The sequence below is a fragment of the Dipodomys ordii genome, unplaced genomic scaffold, assembly GCF_000151885.1.
Source record: "Dipodomys ordii isolate 6190 unplaced genomic scaffold, Dord_2.0 Scaffold76, whole genome shotgun sequence".
NCBI classification, from domain to species: Eukaryota; Metazoa; Chordata; class Mammalia; order Rodentia; family Heteromyidae; genus Dipodomys; species Dipodomys ordii.
The window spans coordinates 4,099,749-4,118,878 of NW_012267292.1; the positions used below are offsets into that span (position 1 = coordinate 4,099,749).

Below are 19,130 nucleotides of genomic sequence, written 5' to 3' on the forward strand. Positions count from 1 at the left end.
TTAATGGAAGAACAGCTGTACAAAAAAATTCAAAAATACTAAGGAAAATGCAGTTCTGCAGTAAACAGATCAGCAAAGCAGTTTTCTCTGTGTGTGTGTGTGTGTGTGTGTGTGTGTGTGTGTGTGTGTGTGCGTGCGCACGTGCGCGTCTGTGCACTCATGTGTCTGTTCTGGTACTCAAGGACTAGACACTCTTAGTTTTCTCATTCAAGGGTGGCAATCTACCACTTGATCCATAATTCCAGCTGCTTGGTGTTTGATGGCTAATTGGCAACAAGAATCTCATAGACTTTCCTGCCCAGGTTGGTTTCAAACCCATCCTCAGATCTTAGCCTCCTGAATAGCTAAGATTACAGCTGTGAGCACCTGGCCAATGCTGTTCTTTTTTCTCCCCTACCCTGGTCCTAGGGCTTAAATTCAGGGTCTGGGCACTGGCTCTGAGTTTTTTTGCCCAAGGCCAGTACTCTATCGCTTGAGCCATAGCTCACTTCAAAATTTTGAGCTTCACAGACTTTCCTGCCCGGCTGGCTTCAGACTGTGATTTTCAGCTATTGGCCCCTTGTCTAGCCAGGATTTACAGATGTGAGCCACCAGCACCCAGTTCATAGCTAAAATAGGCATGATAGGGTTCAGATTAGAGCTGTGGGAGCATATTTTCAGGTGAAAATGCCTCTCTGAACTTACTATTTCATTGGTCTAAAGTATTCACTGATGCTCCACATGTGAGGCAGGCATTGGGCTATTTGATTTCTGTCAAGAAAATATGTTTAACAGAGAGGGCTTGAGATAGAAATGTAAATAAATAACCCAACCAACACCACTGAATACAGTGTTGTAGTCAGGGAAAACCCTGAGTGTGCGAGGAGGAGCAAGCAGGAAGCGCTGAAGAAGTTCAGGACACGGCCTTAGGACCCAAGAGGCATTTTCAGGAAGACAAAGAAACATAAATTTAAATCCCCAAGCAAGAGACACACATAAGCATGGCACCTGCTGTGAAGACTAGTGATGAGAGTAGAATTTAGGACTTACTTGTGTTATAGCAGTAAGGGACGGGAGTGAATGATGGAGAGAAACCAAGGCATAAGAGCCCCCAGACAGCCCTCTGAACTAGACTGAAGACAAATTCACCAGGAACAACCTGATTAGACTTTCAAATGTATAAAACATTCACTGTATAGAAAGCAGTGCTCTGAGGATTGGTTTTATACCAAGCTACATATCAGACTCACCTGACATTATTAAAAGGGTTGATTTCCCAGCCCAGACGCCCGACAATGGACTAGTGGATGAAGAAAACGGTGTGTGTGTGTGTGGTATATATATATTTATATATATACTATACTATAGATTGTATAACTATATGATATATATGTATATAATATATATACTATATAGTATAGTATATTTACATATATATTCACATATATACATATTCATAGTATATAGAGAGAATGTATATGAGTGTATGTTAATGTAAATATGTATATGAATTTTCTTCATTCATCAGTAAAGGTAATTTTATATCATTTTCAGGGAAATGGATGGACTTGAAAAAAATTATGTTGAGTGATATAAGTTCAAAGAGACAATGGGTACATGTTATGTGGGAGTTAGATCTAAATTATAAACTTACATAAAACATATACACAGTCTTGTGCTTTATACTCATAAACTGACATTTTGAATTGAAACTCCTCTGTACAACTACTTAGAGATAATTTTTAATTAAATTAAAACAATTAAAATCAAATTTAAAAAGGACTGGTTTCCAAGCCTCATTGCACAAGCAAAAGAAAAATATGCATCTTTGCCAGTGGTTCACAACTATTATCTAAACTATTCAGGAGTGTAATTTGGGGATTGTGATTCAAAGTCAGGGCAGGCAGGAAAGACTGTGAGACTCTTCTCTCTAATTAATCAGCAAAAATAATCCAGAAATTGAGGTGTGGCTCAAATGGTAGAGTGGTCGCCTTGAGTAAAAAAGCTAAGGGATGACATGCAGGACCTGTTCAAGCCCCAGTACCAACACACACACACACACACACACACACACACACACACACACACACACACACACACACACTGCATTTATTATAACTTCCTTGGGGATTCTGATGTTCAGATGGGTTGTAGTGATAATCTGATGCATTATCCCTGACTTATATGCAGCTCCCATAATGCAGTATTAACTTAGTGTATAGCGATATTTTAGCACTAGGAAATGTATATAATTACATTAAATATGACCCTCTCATTTAGGTATGACCTTCTTGATCATTGTATTAAGATAGATTACTGCATAATACCAATTCATGCTTTTAGGTATGCAGCTCCACTAATATAATTATGGGCTGTATCTAACTCAAGATAAATGATTAGAAATGTGATCGGGTTCCCTTTTCATTGTATTTCTACAAGTAATTATTGATGCCTTCACTGGATCTTGCCCAAGGAGCTTTCTCCTGCAAATACAGGATCAGTCTCTGTATAGGTGAAGGGGCCATGCTGGCCCAGTTATTCTTGCCCTCACCTAGTCACTACCATCAAAAGTCACATCCCACATATACTAGCATTTACTCAGTACTTTTGACATCTACCACTGGCCATCCACACTTACATCCTGCCAAATTGCATGCCTCCTATGTATGTATGTTTATAGAGGGTTTTTTTATTGTGAAAATACCGTACAGAGGGGTTATAATTACACGGTCTCATATACGTATGTGACATGTGAAACTCATAAATTCCTGTTCACTAGCAGACAAGAGCATTCTGGATATCTACTTGGCAAATTGTCCCTGGTGATAGCAGCCAAGGTTGAGAATGATGGGCAAGCTGCCACTGGCCTGGTTCACTGGGAATCTGCCTATGCATCATGGTGGCATGGAAGAAATTCAGTCTACATATTCTGGAATATGAATCCAATCTTATCCACCAGCATACTGTGTGATTTTTAGAAAACTACTTAACCTTTCTTAATGTCCTTTAGTGGTAAAATAAGAATTTGTAGTATTTCTCTCTATATTATGATGGCTACTACTAGAACGTGTATTACACTGTCAAAATAGCTGTAACTTCCAATCATAGTATATGGTCACAGACCACCTCAGTAAGTCGGTGGGGAAAGGCATGACTCATATTACCAAGAATAACTTTTCTCTACCTTCACATAGCTGTTAATTGGACATCATGAGAAAAATGAAACGATAAAATAGCTTATGGTTATGAATCAACCACCAGCTAAATATTCATGGATAAACTTATAAAAGTATTCACATGAATAATTTAACAGACAAAATTAAAGTGCTGGATGGAATTGTTACAAATTGTCATATTTGACGTATGAGTGCAATTATATTCAAGGGCTCTAGTTACTTCCACAATTATGCATCCCCATTTGGTTCAGACAGTCAAAGTGCTTAAAGAAAATGTCTATAGAAGTTTTTTGTCCTCCGTTTTTTGAGGGGCGGAGATCAGGTACAGTAGCTGCAATTGTCCAAACATTAATACCAGGTAAAGAGCTGTTTATTATATGAATGACTTAGCAAGTACCCTAGTATATGATACTCACTGAAATCTTCTTGGAGACTGCCCTTTAGTAATGCTTTTAAGTTCATAAAAGTAAGATAAATGCTTTGAAAAATACACATACAAAAATGCATGATTATACAGTATGAAAATCTATAAATAACCAATATATGAATAGTGTTAGATAAGACATTAGTTTTGCTTTTTGACTAAAGACTATGTTAAAAACAAAAACATACTCAGCATATTATTATTTTTATTTTATTTATTGTTGGTTGTGGGGCTTGAACTCTGGGCCTGGGCACTGTCCCTCAGCTCTTCAGCTCAAGATAAGCACTCTACCACTTGAGCCACAGCACCAATTCCCATTTTCTGGTGGTTAATTGGAGTCTCATGGACTTTCCTGCCTAGGCTGGCTTTGAATGGTGATCCTCAGATCTCAGCCTTCTGAGTAGCTAGGATTACAGGTGTGAGCCACTGGTGCCCGGCAACATATATTATTATTTGAGAGCTCAAGAAAATAAGTCTGCCAGGTGCCAGTGGCTCACACCTGTAATCCTAACTACTCTGGAGCCTGAGATCTGAGGGTTGCAGTTCAAGGCCAGCCCAAGGGAAAGTCCATGAGACTCTTATCTCCAATGAACCACCAGAAAACCGGAAGTGGTGGTGTGACTCAAGTGGTAGAGCACTTGCCTTGAGCTGAAGAGCTGAGGGACAGCGCCCAGGCCCAGAGTTCAAGCCCCGTGATCGACAAAAGTAAAAAAGAAAGAAATCTTCTCATATCATTCTTGTGAGAATCATTTCCCACAATCATTTGTGGAAAACAAACAAATATAGATTTTCTTTTAATTCTAACCTAAGAGATATACTATTAAACTTTTTAATTGCAATCCAAGAGATACGTTATTCAAAATAAATACATCAAATATACATGTATATATAGGCATATATATATATCAGAGTGACTTGGTAATTCTTATAGAAATTTCTAGCAAGACATCAGAAACAAATGTTTAATGTATGGAAATTAATTGAATAAAGTGCAATAGAGGCTGAGCATTTCATACCCAAAAATGCCTGGGCCAAGAAGTGTTTAGGATTTCAGGTTTTGTTCTGTTTGGAGATATTCATATATACATAAGGTGGGCTCCAAGTCCAAACTTCAAAGCCACTTATATTTCACAAACATATAGTATATAGGCAGAGACAGAAGATACATCCACACAGTGTTTTTAGTATGCCTGTGTTTTTGTTGTGATTCATTATGTGGAACTTTCCACTTGTGGTACCATGTTGATACTCAAAACTTTGCCGAGTTGGGAACACTGTGGAGTTTAGATTAGAGATGTGCAGCCTGTGGAACTGTATAGTAAAATACGTTCATCACCAAATACTCATTGATAGAGTATTCACTAATTTTTACAACTGAATTTAAAATGGAATTAAACCATCTTTTAAAAGAAAATGCTTAATAGCTCAATAAAATGTGAAGAAAGGAAACAGGACCCGATGCATTGACAAGATACATCAACCAAAAAATAAAAAAGATTAAATCATGAAATATTGCTTGATAAAAAATATGCATACTATATAAGATGAAAAATGGTGCAAAGTAAAACTCAGAGAATCAATATAATTTACTAAAATGGCAGACACTGGACCAGGAAAAAATAAAATTGGGGAGTAGACACATTCAGCAAAAGTTGCCTCTGATCAAGTAATTTCTACACCATATGTGTGTGTTTATGTATACAAACATATGTAAACTATATAAGATTTTATCCAAAATTTATGGACATATAAGTATTTTTAACCTACTTTAAGATTGACGTTTATTTTTATGATAAGATTATGGTTAGTTTAATTTTCTTCACAATTTTCTGTTTCTTTGGCAAAGAATATTTTTATCCATCTTGTAATCAATTATTTTGCAAAGGCTGTATAAACCATATTCAGGAAATGGGATGATGTTTTATAAGACAAAAACAGTACAATTTTCTGTTCATTTACTTATAGAACAATAAAACTGAAACCGATTTTTTAAAATCATGCACACACACACACACAAATGCACACTGCTTCACATACCATATGCACAATTCCCATCCCACGTTGATCAGACATCATCCGTTTATCATCATGGTATTAAACATTCTTGTGCCAATACTAAAGCATGAATTCAGGGACTCATGAGCTCTCTGGGCTTTTTCACTTGTGGCTGGTACTCTACCACATGAACCATGCTGCCAGTCCAGATTGGTTTGCTGGTTAATTGGAGATGTGGACTTTTCTATCGGGACTAGCTTTGAACCTTAATTTTTCACGTGTCAGTCTCCTGAGTACCAAGGATTATAGGGCTGAACCACCAGTACCTGTCAAGTGAACATTGTTTTTGAAGAGTAAAGTCTCTCTCTTACTTCTATATGCTTTTATAAGTGTTGTTTGGGAATGAAGGGAGATGCTTGTTCAAACCCTGCTTAGGGAAACGTAAGTCTAGTTTCAGAACAGATTGTTCTTTAGCCTTCAGATGTTTGAAGGGCAATGGGCTTTTCTCATGGACATAACATCATGAATGAAGGGAAAGGAGGGCTTGGTGTGACACATGCTCATGAACTGGATCCTCTCACTAAGAAACTACTGGGACAATTGAAAATCTCCAATAGATCTGAAGACTAGATGGCACTGATGTATGAACAGGGATTTGCTAATCTGGGGTCTTGTTCAGTAAGCAAATGACCCTGTTTGCTGAGAATACAAGAAAGTACTAAAGATAATGGGCTTAAGGATACATTATCAAACAGTTTAGGGGAAACGTTTATATTGTACTTACAACTTACCTGTAAGTTTAAGATTGTTTCCAATTTTTTAATGTTTTGGGGGAAAAAATGGTCACAGTTTTTGCTAAAAATTCTGATCTGTTTCCCATGTTATAGAAACAAGTTTGGAACTTGGTTAAGAGGCAGGATAGATCATGGAAAATAAAGCATTTGGAAACTGCAGCCAGAAATTCAGAGATAAACAGTGTATTAATGAATAGCTTGGTTAAAAAAGTATAATAGACAATGTACTTCAAACTTTTCATTTGTGTATCATTGAAGTTACTTTAAGAGAAATTTGAAGGTAATTAAATTTGAAGCAATAAAACATACTATTGACTAAAGTGAGTACAACAGTTAGGCCTTAGGTAATCTATATGAGTAAAATCCTTAAGGGATTCTTATCTTTTAATAGACCCAGCTATGTCAACTAAACATTATAAGTACCCAAACTAAACAAGCATTAACAAACACAGCAGATCATGTTTAGCATGAGGTCACAGGTTGATTGTTCAGGAAGGGGGCAGCATGGGGGCTTCAGTAAAGGTGCTTGCTGACAGGGAAGGAGGGTGGGCAGAATATGCAGGTTGTTCCAAGAATTGAGAACAGCTCCTGTGGATTATGAAGTGGAGATGAATGGAGATCTTTAAAGAATGAGAATGAGGGCTATTTTCTACTACACTGTGGTCTCAACTTTGGGTTCCAAACTCATTCATAAATAGGAAGAAGTACAAACTCTCACATCTGCTCTCAGCAACCTAGTGCAATGGAATCCGGAGAGCAGTAGTGTAGGCATCCTTGGGGGATACTTTTTAACCAACTAGACACGTGTAACATGGGTGTGAACTTTGTGAATGTCTCACAAAGGAAGAGCACCATGTCATTCCAGCCATCAAGACCCCCTGACTTCCACAGCATGTTGCCTCCACTGCACTGAAATTTCTCTGAAATGCAGCCACACAGATCTTCTACAGTCTACAAACAGCCCAGATTGGGTTCCCAAACCTGAGCTCCCTCCACAATTCTAATGGATGGATGCATAATCGGCACAGATTCAAAATCCAGAACTTTTTGTTCACCAACATGACAATACATGTGGAAAATTTCACATCTTGAAACTTCATTTCGTGAACCAAAATGTGTAAGATACTGCATAAAATTACATAGGTCTGAGGGTATATATGAAACATTTCATATATATGCATTTCATGTTCAGAAATGGCTCCCGCTTCCAAGATCTCTTATACATAAGCAAATATTCTAAAATCCAAAACAAAATCTAAAATATGAAACATATCCAGTTCCAAGGCCACTGAACAAAGGCTCTACAACCAGGTTCAAGCTCAGAGATTTCTACTCAGCTCTTTGTGGCTCCAGTGAGGAAGTGAGTACTGAAAAAAGGCTGAAGAAGCTCCAGAAGCCTTCTCTTACATTCTTGAAGATAGATCTGTCAGGGAAGGCCACCCAGACAAAGTCCTGTCTGAGCTATTCCCACATTGTCCCATTGTAACTTTGAGGCAATGCTACATTCAAGCAAAGCACATTGTGGTCACGTATTTCACAGGAAGATGATGTTCCAGCTCAGGAAGTAAGGGTTGCAACTATTCATCACTGCCTCAGGAGCTTCCTTTGGCAGCTCTCATCCATGTGGTTGCAAGAATTACAGCTTCACACACTTTCTTGGCTTCCCACTGCCCCTGATAGACGTTCCTGGCTTCCTGGCACCTGCCACCAGCATTTATCCTGCCCAAGTCTATTTCAATTCTGTTTTATTTTGGCAGACTCCTGACTGCAAGAGCACCCTGCTGGTAGCTCACTGCTGATTTTAGCTAACTTGGAAAACAAACCTTCTTTGCAATGTATAATTGGCAGCAGTCAATTCCCTCCCTACCTTGCTTGAAGGGACAGTGGTTTTTGAAATTCAAGGCAATGTGGACCTAGGAGAAAAGACAGCAGTCTGATTTAACACCACAGTACAGTCTAGGAGACATATGTGGAATCTGGAACCACTCTTTAGAGAGCCAGAGAGAATCACTCAGTCAGTGTAAAATGGGGCTGGTCACACAGGATTGTTTAAAAAGCAAAGGAGAGATTGCAGACCCTTCAAATTAACCACTGCCAACATTGTTTTCCATCATCAGAAATGGTAGCAATTAGGAATGACATACAGAGGATTAAATTGTGGGAGAAAAAAAACTATACAAAGACTTTAGGTAAAATGGCACAGACAAGCTGGAGAGCTGACAATTTGAATGCAATCTCAGCTCTCACAAGAGGGGCTAAAGCTTCATAAAAATTACAAAAATAAAAAAGCCATGGTGAAGCCTTCTACAGACAAACAATCAGGCTTGCCGAAGCTAGTCCATATTAGATGGATTTGTGATTTTTCACTGGAACTTTAAGCTTAAAAAGATTCTAATAGGGAATTTTTCATAGCTGTGACCAGAGACCATTTCAATCATAGAACTTAAGATGCCTGTTAAAAAGTGTAAATGTCCCCAAGTTTAGTGTTATACAGCTGTAGTCTCAAGGACTCTTTTGTCTGAGGCACAAGGATTCATAGTTCAAGGCCAATCAGGGTTGCATCATGAGAATCTGTCTCAAAAAGAAACAACAGACTTAGTGTGATGGCTTCTGCTTATAATTTCAGGTACTCAGAGGCAGAATCTGACAAGATGATAGTTGGAGACCAGCACAGGTAAAAAGTAAACAAGATTCCAACTCAACCAATAAGTTAAGCATTGTGGTGTATGTCTGTTATACTGGCTATGCAGGAAGTATATATAGAGTGATTATGGACCAGTTTGGATCCTGATGCTAGACTGATCTGAAAAATAACTAAACCACCAAGGGCTGAGTAAATGGCTCAAGTAATGGAACAAGTGTTTAGTATGGGAATGATAATCAGTTTAAACACCAGGACAACAAAATAATGTACAAAGGAAAAGTAAAAATGTTTGCCAGGGGCCTGTAATCTCAGCTATTTAGAAGACTGAGAGCTGAAGATCTTGTCCAAGGACAGCCTGGGAAGGAAAATCTGTGAGACTCTTATCACCAATTAACCACTTAAAAATCAGAAGTGGAGCTAAGGCTCAAAGTGGTAGAGCACTAGACTTGAGCAAAAAAGCTCAGGGACAGTGCCCAGGCCCTGAATTCACACACATGTAAGTGCTCATGTCTTCAGAACTAAGGTTTGTGATAATTGGGACTAAGAATACACCATCTTAATAAACACCCAGAATATTTTTAGATTTTCTTTTAATAAAAGTCCCTTATGTGACAATTAGTAGCCATGCATCAGTGTGGCTGGCACTGTGAGCTCCTCCAAGTGCTAAATGCACATCCCAACCAGCACATGATCAAAGTCCCATCTATGAACCAGGTGAGGTGAATGCAACCACTTCTCCCCAAACACAAGGCTGCAAGAGCCCCTATTCATCCATCTGGTCAACTAGGTAAGAACCATGTTTCATGTATTAGGGAAAGACACCACATTCAATGCCCAGGCTACAGCAATAAATAAGACAACAGCTCCAGGCCTGCCTTCCCCAGCTTACAGTTTTTGAATGGACACAGATGTTTACAAAGCAAGCACAATCTGCTGTTTGAATACCATCTCTCACAGATGCTGTGAATATCTTTTTTTATTGAGAGAATACCTTACAGAGGAGTTACAATTACATGGGCAAGTACATTTCTTATCAAGCATTGTTGCCTCCTCTTTGATTCCCCTGCCCATCCCTTCCCATCCTCCCCCCTACCCCCTGACCTCATCTATTGAGCTGGGGAAGGCTTTGCAGAAGAGATTGAAATATAAGCAGAGAGAAGATTGAAGACAGAACACGTGGTGGGAACAAGTGTGAATTTAATCTGTCCAAGAAACGGAAAGAGAAGCAGAAGACAATGCAGAGAGGCATGGGTCATCTGGCCATATATTATCATAGAGATTCATCAGGGCAGAATCTGAATCCAGAGAAAATCCACTAAACACTCAATATTCCAAGTGAGAAAAACAGAATGGAGCATTTAATTTTAAAGGAAGATAGGTGGCAGTCCAGAGCACACACTTCACACTGATGTTTTTCATAGCTGTGTAGGAAAAAGGAGAAAAAAAAAAGACTGTCCACCAGTGACTTGGATATTCCACTTGGTCTCCAACATCGAGAACACAGATGGAGCATAAAGATGTTTGGGTGGACACATGAGGTTTGTTTGAACATGCTTTGATAGTAATCCTCAAATGGAGATGCCCAAAGACAGTCAGGTCCAGAGAAGCAACCTGAGCCAGTGCCAGATATGTAAGCAGTAGCTTCATGAGGATGAAGAAGCTTGTGTTGGATAGAGAGGGCTGTGGGCAGCCTGGAGGGTCAGGAAGCAAAGTATTCAGAGCCAGCTGGGCCTTTGGAAGTCAGTGTGGAGGCCAGGGTAAAGAATGCCACCAGGAAAGCAGAAACTGATATCTTAAAGACCAAAGAGAGCTTTGCACCTAAAGAGGGAGCTGGTACTGCTTTGAGAGTGCAGACACTTCCACTTGAAATTGATGGCAGGCTGGACCACCACAAAAGGAAAACTGGCCTTTGGAGGGCCATGGATGGCAGAATAACACATGCCTGAATGGACTAAGACACAAGGGAGGGGGAGTCAGAGCATAAACACCAGAGCAGCTCTCCATACTCCTTCAAGGGAAAAGCTGTCCTCTACAAGGGAGGGGAGCTAAGGAGGCATTTACTAAAAGCATTTTGATGAACAGAAAGTTTTACTCATCTTCTGCTGCTGTGATTTTCCTAAGAAAGAACCAAAAGGATATTTTACAACCTAATGGGAAAGATTCAAGAGATTGGGGAAAAGTTGGACATACATAGATGTCCTTTAGGTTTGTGGGCAAAGCTAGATAGACAGACAGACAGACAGACAGACAGGTAGATAGATAGATAGATAGATAGATAGATAGATAGATAGATAGATAGATAGATAGATAGATAGATAGATAGATAGATAGATAGATAGATAGATACCATGATTGTAACTATGGGACTATTTAGGGAGATGAATGAGGGGAGAGAAAGAAGAATGGAGGATGAATAATATTGAAATATATCACAATTTTGTCTGGTGATGGTATAAGAAATCTCAATAATGTCTGTTGATCAAGAAGACAGGAAGGAAGGAAGCAAGGGAAAAGATTGGTCTGGGAAGGTGCCTCAGTGGTAAAGCGCTTGCCTTGCATGCATGAGGCCCTGGATTCGATTCCTCAGCACCACATAAGCAGAAAAAAAAAGCCAGAAGTGATGCTATGGCTCAAGTAGTAGAGCGCTAGCCTTGAGCTGAAGAGCTGAGGGACAGCACCCAGGCCCAGAGTTCAGGCCCCACAACTGGACACCCCCCCAAAAAAAAGATTGTTTTGACTAAGATATAACACATGCATGCCTGACACATCATGTGAAACCCCTTGGTTCCATTAACACACACTGAAAAAGTAAAATGAAATAAATGACAGATACATAAAATGACCTTTGTTATAGGGAAGAGCAGTCAGCTGGAGGGGGGCGGCAAATGGGACAAATGAATGAGGAGGAAGACAGCTGGAGTATTTCATTTGCCTCTATGAAGATACAAAACCACTGAAATTGTTTTAGAAGGAGAGTAGTGGGAGAGACTGATAGAGGGGTAGGGATGATAGGGAAGCTGTACACCTGTGGCAATGTCCATGGAACCTCTATTTGTGTAACTAATGTATGCTGAGAGAGGGGGGGGAGAGGGGGAGCTAAGTCTTTGGGCCTCATCCCAGATCTGCTGAGTCAGACAATAGGGGGTTATAGCTCAGTAATCCTTACTTTATGGGACTGTCTAAGCAATCAACCTAATCTGAGATCACTCCTTTCTCTAGAAATCTTCCAATTTATCTAATAATCTATGTCTATTTCAAATATTACTTCATTAATCCTTCCCACCCCCACCTAATTAATTAATTAATTAATTTGTGGTACTGAAGTTTGAACTCAGTGCCTTACACTTGCTAGGCAAATGCTTTACCATTTGAGTCACATCCCTAGCCTTTTCATTCTTTCGTTATTTCACCAGAGTGAGTCTTACATTTTTGCCAGGATTTTGTGTTTCTCCTATTTACATTTTCCCATAGCTGAGATCACAGGCTCACACTAACATAGTGGCCTTATTTTTGAGATTAAGGATCTCAATAACTTTTTTACCCAACTGGCCTCAAACCACAAACTTTTCCATTTCTGCCTCCCAGATTACAGATATATGTCACCATGCTTGACAAAAAAAAAAAAAAAATCTTGCTCAAAACACAAAAGAAAATGATCCTAAGAGATCCCATGGTAAGTGTAGTGCCTAAAAAGGAATTTCATTTTGGTAAAGTTCAGCTAACTTCTAAACCTCAAATCTATTTCCAAGCTGCCCGTGCAGAGTAAATATAAAAAACCATGTGCACCTAAAGTGCCCATCTCAGAATCTGATCTGCCTCGGCAGCTGATAAATAGCTCCTTTCTCCATAAGGAAGTGACTTCCAGACCTGCAGTGCAGACCAGTACCACGTGCTGCCCCAGGCATCTAACTTCATAACTCATTTCTGTGGAGCTGCTAGAGTCTCTGTGATTAGAAAGTATATATTTTATATTTTATTCAGCCTTCATCAATCTCTCAGGGTGGCAAGCAGTGAGTTATTTGAGTGCTGGCCCTTGAAAGACACATGGCATGGGTAGAGAGAGAGGGTGGCCACAGGCAGGCGCCTCTGGAAACAGACATCAATAACAAAAGAATAATCTTCCGGGCACCAATAGGAGAAGGCATTTGCTAATGGATTTTCTAGAAATTGAATTTCTCTGGGGTGAATCACACCAAGGGGGAAAAAGTGAGTCTGTCACTTTATTTGGGAGACATTATTATACATGCTCACCAGTGCCCTGATTTAACATTTTGATAAAGTTCAATCTACTAAGGAACATAAATTTAGCTCACATTGCATTTTATGTGAGAATTTTACGGAATACAATAACATTGGCAAATTCAGGTGATTGCATTCCAAATTTGTCTTAATATATACTGGAGTTGCTTCTTTATTAGTAATGAAAGACTTAAATAATTTTAAATTATATTCTAGTTCCAGAATCTGTTATGTGAATGATAAAATTACATGGCTGTGTCATATTTTGTACTTAATGATGGAAAACACTGTAATTCCTCTTTCCTGAGGATTCTGTCTTTAAACATCCTGCTTTCCATACAGCATTAGCCTCTATTACACACCTCACATCAAACACATTGACATGACTTTTCCTAAAGCTCCTCAGATTCAGAATATTAAACTATTACTTCTCAAAACAGATGTATGGCCATGATAAAGACAGTGTAGAAAGGCAGTGTTTTTTTTCACAATAAAAATTGACTTAGATTATTAGGATGATGGTGTTTATGAGAACCTAGCAATGCCAATTTTCAGGAAAGAAGGATTTACAAAGGCAAAGAGCTCCAGGAACTCACCCAAGGACCTACACATGTGGTCCTATGTGCAATCAGAATAAAAGGAAACTCTTTCTTCCTCTGACCTGTATTCACCTACATTCCCTTACCATCCACTTCCCCTACCCCACCCTTCAGAGCTTCAGGCTTTTGTTATTCCTTTATAAAAGAGATAGTGAATGAGGTTGGTGGTTTAGTTCCTGGAGCAGAAATGCAAACAAGTTATCTATACTTACAGTAGCCAACTAGAGGTCCAGTAGGCCTCTGATTTTGAGGTTCTAACATGGTCCCCAGAGCAATGGGAGATTTCTTGTTGGAATCTTGCAAAAGCTTCAAAAACACCTTTGAAAATAAAAACACAAAAGAAACTTTGGTTTGTTTTATTTCTTTTCACATTTCTTCACACATTACATTTCTTTTCTTTTTCTCCACCATGCAACTAGCTCAGACCAAGAACATGTAACACACCTGCCCAATATTTCATTAGTCATTCATTGAACTAGACTCTAAGATTTCTTAGGTATCCAGAGCCCAATTGATAGGCATCCCTTAGGATGCAAAGATGAAGGAAATGTGACTGTAACCTTTAGTCCCAATCCTGCTGGAGGAAGCTAGATAAATCCACAAAAAGCAGGGAGAAGACAGGTAACATTAACCTGATCTGCTCAATCTAACTCAAGTTTACAAATCACAATGCCAACATCTTACAAATTCAGACATGAATCAGACAATAAATGAGAGTATTTACCTATTCACAATTTCTGTACAGTATATGGGATCTTGTCTATACAACTCCACCTTGAATATGTACTCCTCATGGGCTACAATGTGTCTTTGCAGTGAAATAGTTATTTTAGGTTACTTATAAGAAATCACTATTTAGTTAGGGCTGGAAGGAAAAGTCCAAAGGCAGTCCAAAGACTAGGCCCAAGAGTGTGAGTCAAGACAAATAGGGATAAGGGAAGGGGAGGACTGGGAAATAGGCCTTTAATTATACCTGGAGACCTGGTAAAGAGTTATGAAGAAATGGAGAAAATCCACATACACACTGAGCACAGCCCACAAGAACGGGTGTTGACCTAGGCAAAAAGGGTAAAGGAGATTCAACCCTGTAAACCATGAGCCATATCAAGATGTTCTTAGGCTTTCAGATTTTTAACTCAATGCCTAGGTACTGTACCTGAGCTTTTTTTCCTCAATAATAGCACTCCACCACTTGAGCCACAGGTCCACCTCTGGCTTTTTATGGGTGCTTCATTGGAGATGAGCATCTCATGCCTGATCTGGCTTTGAACTGTGATCCTCAGATCTCAGCCTCCTGGGCAGCTAGGATTACAGTAGTAAGCCAACACTATACTGTCTAAAATCTGAGCCTTCACTGTGACACTTGGGCCAGCTATGAGACTGAAGGTATAAAAGTTCATCATCCCAAATGTGGGCTGCTTTATCTATGAAACAAATACGGTCACAGTAGCTCAGCAGATGCTAACTAGAAAGGCAGACACAATAATGTACTATGGGCCTTGTATCATGCAAGACAGAGTACAATGAATCTCTTTCAGCATTATCTGTGCACAGGATTCCATCCCTCCCATCTCTGTAAGCAGCCATGAAGATCCCCTTTCTGGACTTTTTCAAGGAATTCACGCTGGACCAGTCTCATTGGCTATCCATCTAGTGCCTTACTGTCTATATGTGACCATACTGTCCCTACAATTCTGAGTTCTGTCAACAGCATCAGTATTCTATCAGTATGGCTATCTCTAGGTGTTACCCAGTCCACAGGGAAATAATGGGAGCACCCCAGAGAGAGCAGTGGGGAGCAAGCAAGCCTAAAGGGAGAGGTATGCAACCTCCCTGCATGTGGCTAATTAGTTTAGACTGAATCCTATTGAGAAAACCCTGCATCTTCAACAGTGGTGAAGGTCAGGATACTGCATTACAACAAATGTTCCCTTCAACGACCTTCCCTTCCTTTGAAGGAAAATGTCACAGTTCAGTACCAAGGCACTTGGTAACACAGTAACATTTTTGAGTGTATGCCAGCCATGCAACTTTTGGACAAGTGATTTGATCTCTCTATGACTTACTTTCCTGGGATGATACACGGTGATGGTAAGACATCTTATAGGATTCTTGCAAGCAATCATGTACTTATAAAAGGGATTGGGGAGAAGCTTGGCTGGCTGGTATGGCACAAGCTCCGTGGCCAGAGGATGTACACGGCAAATTTCACCAAGTAATCCCCAAATCAATCCAGTAAAATGAGTCATGTAATCCCCACTTTACAGCGGCTCAGCATAAGAAGTACTCATCTAGTGTATTTATAGTGAGTGAAAATTAGAAACAATAGAAATAGTGTGAATCAAGCATTATTTAATGAATACTTTTCTCTCTATCTTATTCTAAATGGAATGTTTTATTTAGGATCTCATGCAACTGAATAATAGGAAAGATATTTTGATTTTGTAAGAATGTATTTCTGAGAACAAACTTTATCTCCCTTTTTACAAGTTTCCATCTCTTCCTGCTTTCCTAAAAAGGCTATGCATGTGTATGAGGGGATATATTGTATAAATGTTTGTGCAAGTATATATGCATATATACATGCTTGTGTGTGAGGAGGAAACACAATTAAGGCAGAAGATCCCCCCCACCCCATAATCTTAATCAGAGAATGACTATAATCAAAACAATTACAAAGAGCACTAAATGCCAAGGTATGTGCCTGAGAGTTTCACCCATATGAAAAGGTGAGTCAAGTCTAAGGAAATAGAACTTCAATCAGTACCATCTAGCATTGGAAGCACAGAAACCTGGGGTCTCACAACCTAGTTAATAGATGGGCAAATGAGCGACATAGAAGGTCAAGAGAAGGGATAAGGTTGGAAAAGATGGGGGGAGAATGATGAAAGAGATGACATGGATCAAAATGCATTGCATTCATAAACTTCTATGTTGAATGTACAACCACTTAAAGGTAATTTAAAATAAAAAAAGAAAATATCCCAGTAGACAATGCACAGAAAAAGCCAATAAATGTTCTTTTTTTTTTCTCAGAAACAGTAACATTGAATCCTTTAGTCAATTATTTGAACCCTTACTGGCAGATTTTTGTCACTTTGGGCTGTAATTTTTGTACTAAGTAATTGCAAACCTTCCCTTGGTAAACATCCCAGGGAACTTAATACCAGAGTAGACCATTACTGTGGACTGTAATGAAAGAAAATGTATCAGAAAGTTTCTAACACTCCATTGAGTTTAGGAAATGGAACATCTATGTGGCAGTTTTAATACATTCCTTATCATCTGATACATATTTTCCAACAAAGTTTTAAATTGTTATCTGGACTTAAAGCTCAAAGCTTTGCAAATTTTTAAATATCAAAAATAGGATAACTTGTTTGTTTTCATTTGTTCAATTTGTTCAATAAAAATGTTATTTAAAGAATTTTAACTAAAATCATGAAAGGCTTTCCAACACAAATTATCAAAAAAGGTAATTAGTTGTTGAGTATGATCAATGTATTTTGTATGCAAATATGAACATGTCATGATAAATCCAATTTTAACAATAGTAAAAAAGTGGAGGAGAGAGATAAGAGCATGAATATGATCAAAGTATATTATATACATTATATACAAATAAAATACACTTGCAAAAACGTTTTAAAAGAAGGAAGATAGAAATAAAGTTTGAGCAGCTTATTGAAGCTATCTGAATGCAGGATAAAATTCTAACATCCCTTAACTGGGCACTGGTGTCTCATGTCTTTAATCCTAGCTACTCCAAAGGCTAAAATACAATCATTTCAGTTCAAAGCTAGCCAACTAACCAGGGCAAGAAAGTCCATGAGACTATTTTTAGTTAGCTACCAAAAATCTGGAAGTAGAGCTATAGTACAAGTCATAGAGTGCTAGCCTTAAACACAAAAGCTCAGAGACAATACCCAGGTCTTAAGTCCAAGCCCCAGGACTGGCACACACACACACACACACACACACACACACACATACACACACACCTCTAACATCCAGCCACATTTTTCACAATTTAAAAAGAATGTTGGATTTGTGTACTTGATTTGAAATGATATAGCATTTTTTACATCTTCCTCCTCTTTGATATGTTTTCTCTCATTAAAAGCATCCTGATTATAGTAATTACCATCTTTATTTTCTAATCTTTAAATAGTTGTGTAAAGAGGTTGCCATTCAACCTGTTTGTTTTTGTGTATCATGCATTTTGATCAGGATCACCTCATTCTCTCCTGCCATCTATCTAAACTCCATCTCTCTCCTCAAGTTTCCTATTTACATTTTTAAAGTGTATATTGAGTACTGTGACTGTATCCATCCATCATTCATTCCTTTCTCCATGTTTTCTACTCACAATTCCTGAAGTGTCTCCTCCTTCAGACATGCTGCACCTTCCTGGTCTTCATTTTGTTAAGCTGTCTATTAACTGTGTAAAGGAGTTACACCATGGAAACCCATCCTGCATATGACATACTTTGGTCCAGTTAATGATGTATATCTGCATTTGGTCCTTTGTTTTTATATGTGATTGTATTTTAGGACTAACTTACACATCTGAGAGAAGGAAAACGTGCTGGTGATCTCTCTGAGCCCATCTCTCTGTCATTTGTAACTGAATAAGGCCACATGCCAACCTGAATGGGTCAAATAGAAACTACACCTGACTGCTTTTAAAGGACCCGAAAATTGTTTTCAATATTATCTTTCATTGTTTATTTCACTGGAATTAGCTCAGTCTTCTCAAGTCAAGGGTCCATCCAACTGGTCACACGCATCCTACTTTTATCCTTTCACAAAAATTCAATTAAAAAAATAGTGTAAGATATGCTGAAGACATAAAGGGGATCCAAAGAGGGAAAGAAGAAATAAAACTCTCCCTCTTTGCAGATGACATGATCTTGTATTTAAAGAATCCCACAGACTCCACTACCAAATTACTCAAGCTGATTCAAAACTTTGGCAAAGTAGCAGGGTATAAAATTAACCCCCCAAAAAACAATGGCTTTTCTGTATGCCAACAATGAGAAAAGTGGGGCTGAAATTAGGAAAGCAACTCCATTTGTAATAGCCCCACAAAAAATAAAATACCTAGGAATTAACCAAAGAAGTGAAGGACCTCTATGATGAAAACTTTAAAAACTTGAAAAAGGAAATCAAAACAGAACTTAGAAAATGGGAAAAACTCCCATGCTCCTGGATTGGAAGAATCAACATCGTGAAAATGGCAATACTTCCCAAGGCTATCTACAAATTCAATGCGATACC

At 38.7% G+C, this 19,130-nt stretch overlaps 1 protein-coding gene across 1 annotated transcript in view; it reads right to left on the reverse strand.

Annotated features, from left to right (window-relative positions):
• Abca13 (ATP-binding cassette, sub-family A (ABC1), member 13) overlaps nt 1–19,130 on the reverse strand; it is a 394,418-nt gene that overhangs the window by 175,263 nt on the left and 200,025 nt on the right. Inside the window, exon 42 of the mRNA XM_013024383.1 lies at nt 14,063–14,168. Within this exon, the coding sequence (XP_012879837.1) occupies nt 14,063–14,168 (106 nt within the window). The remainder of the gene's footprint in view (nt 1–14,062; nt 14,169–19,130) is intronic.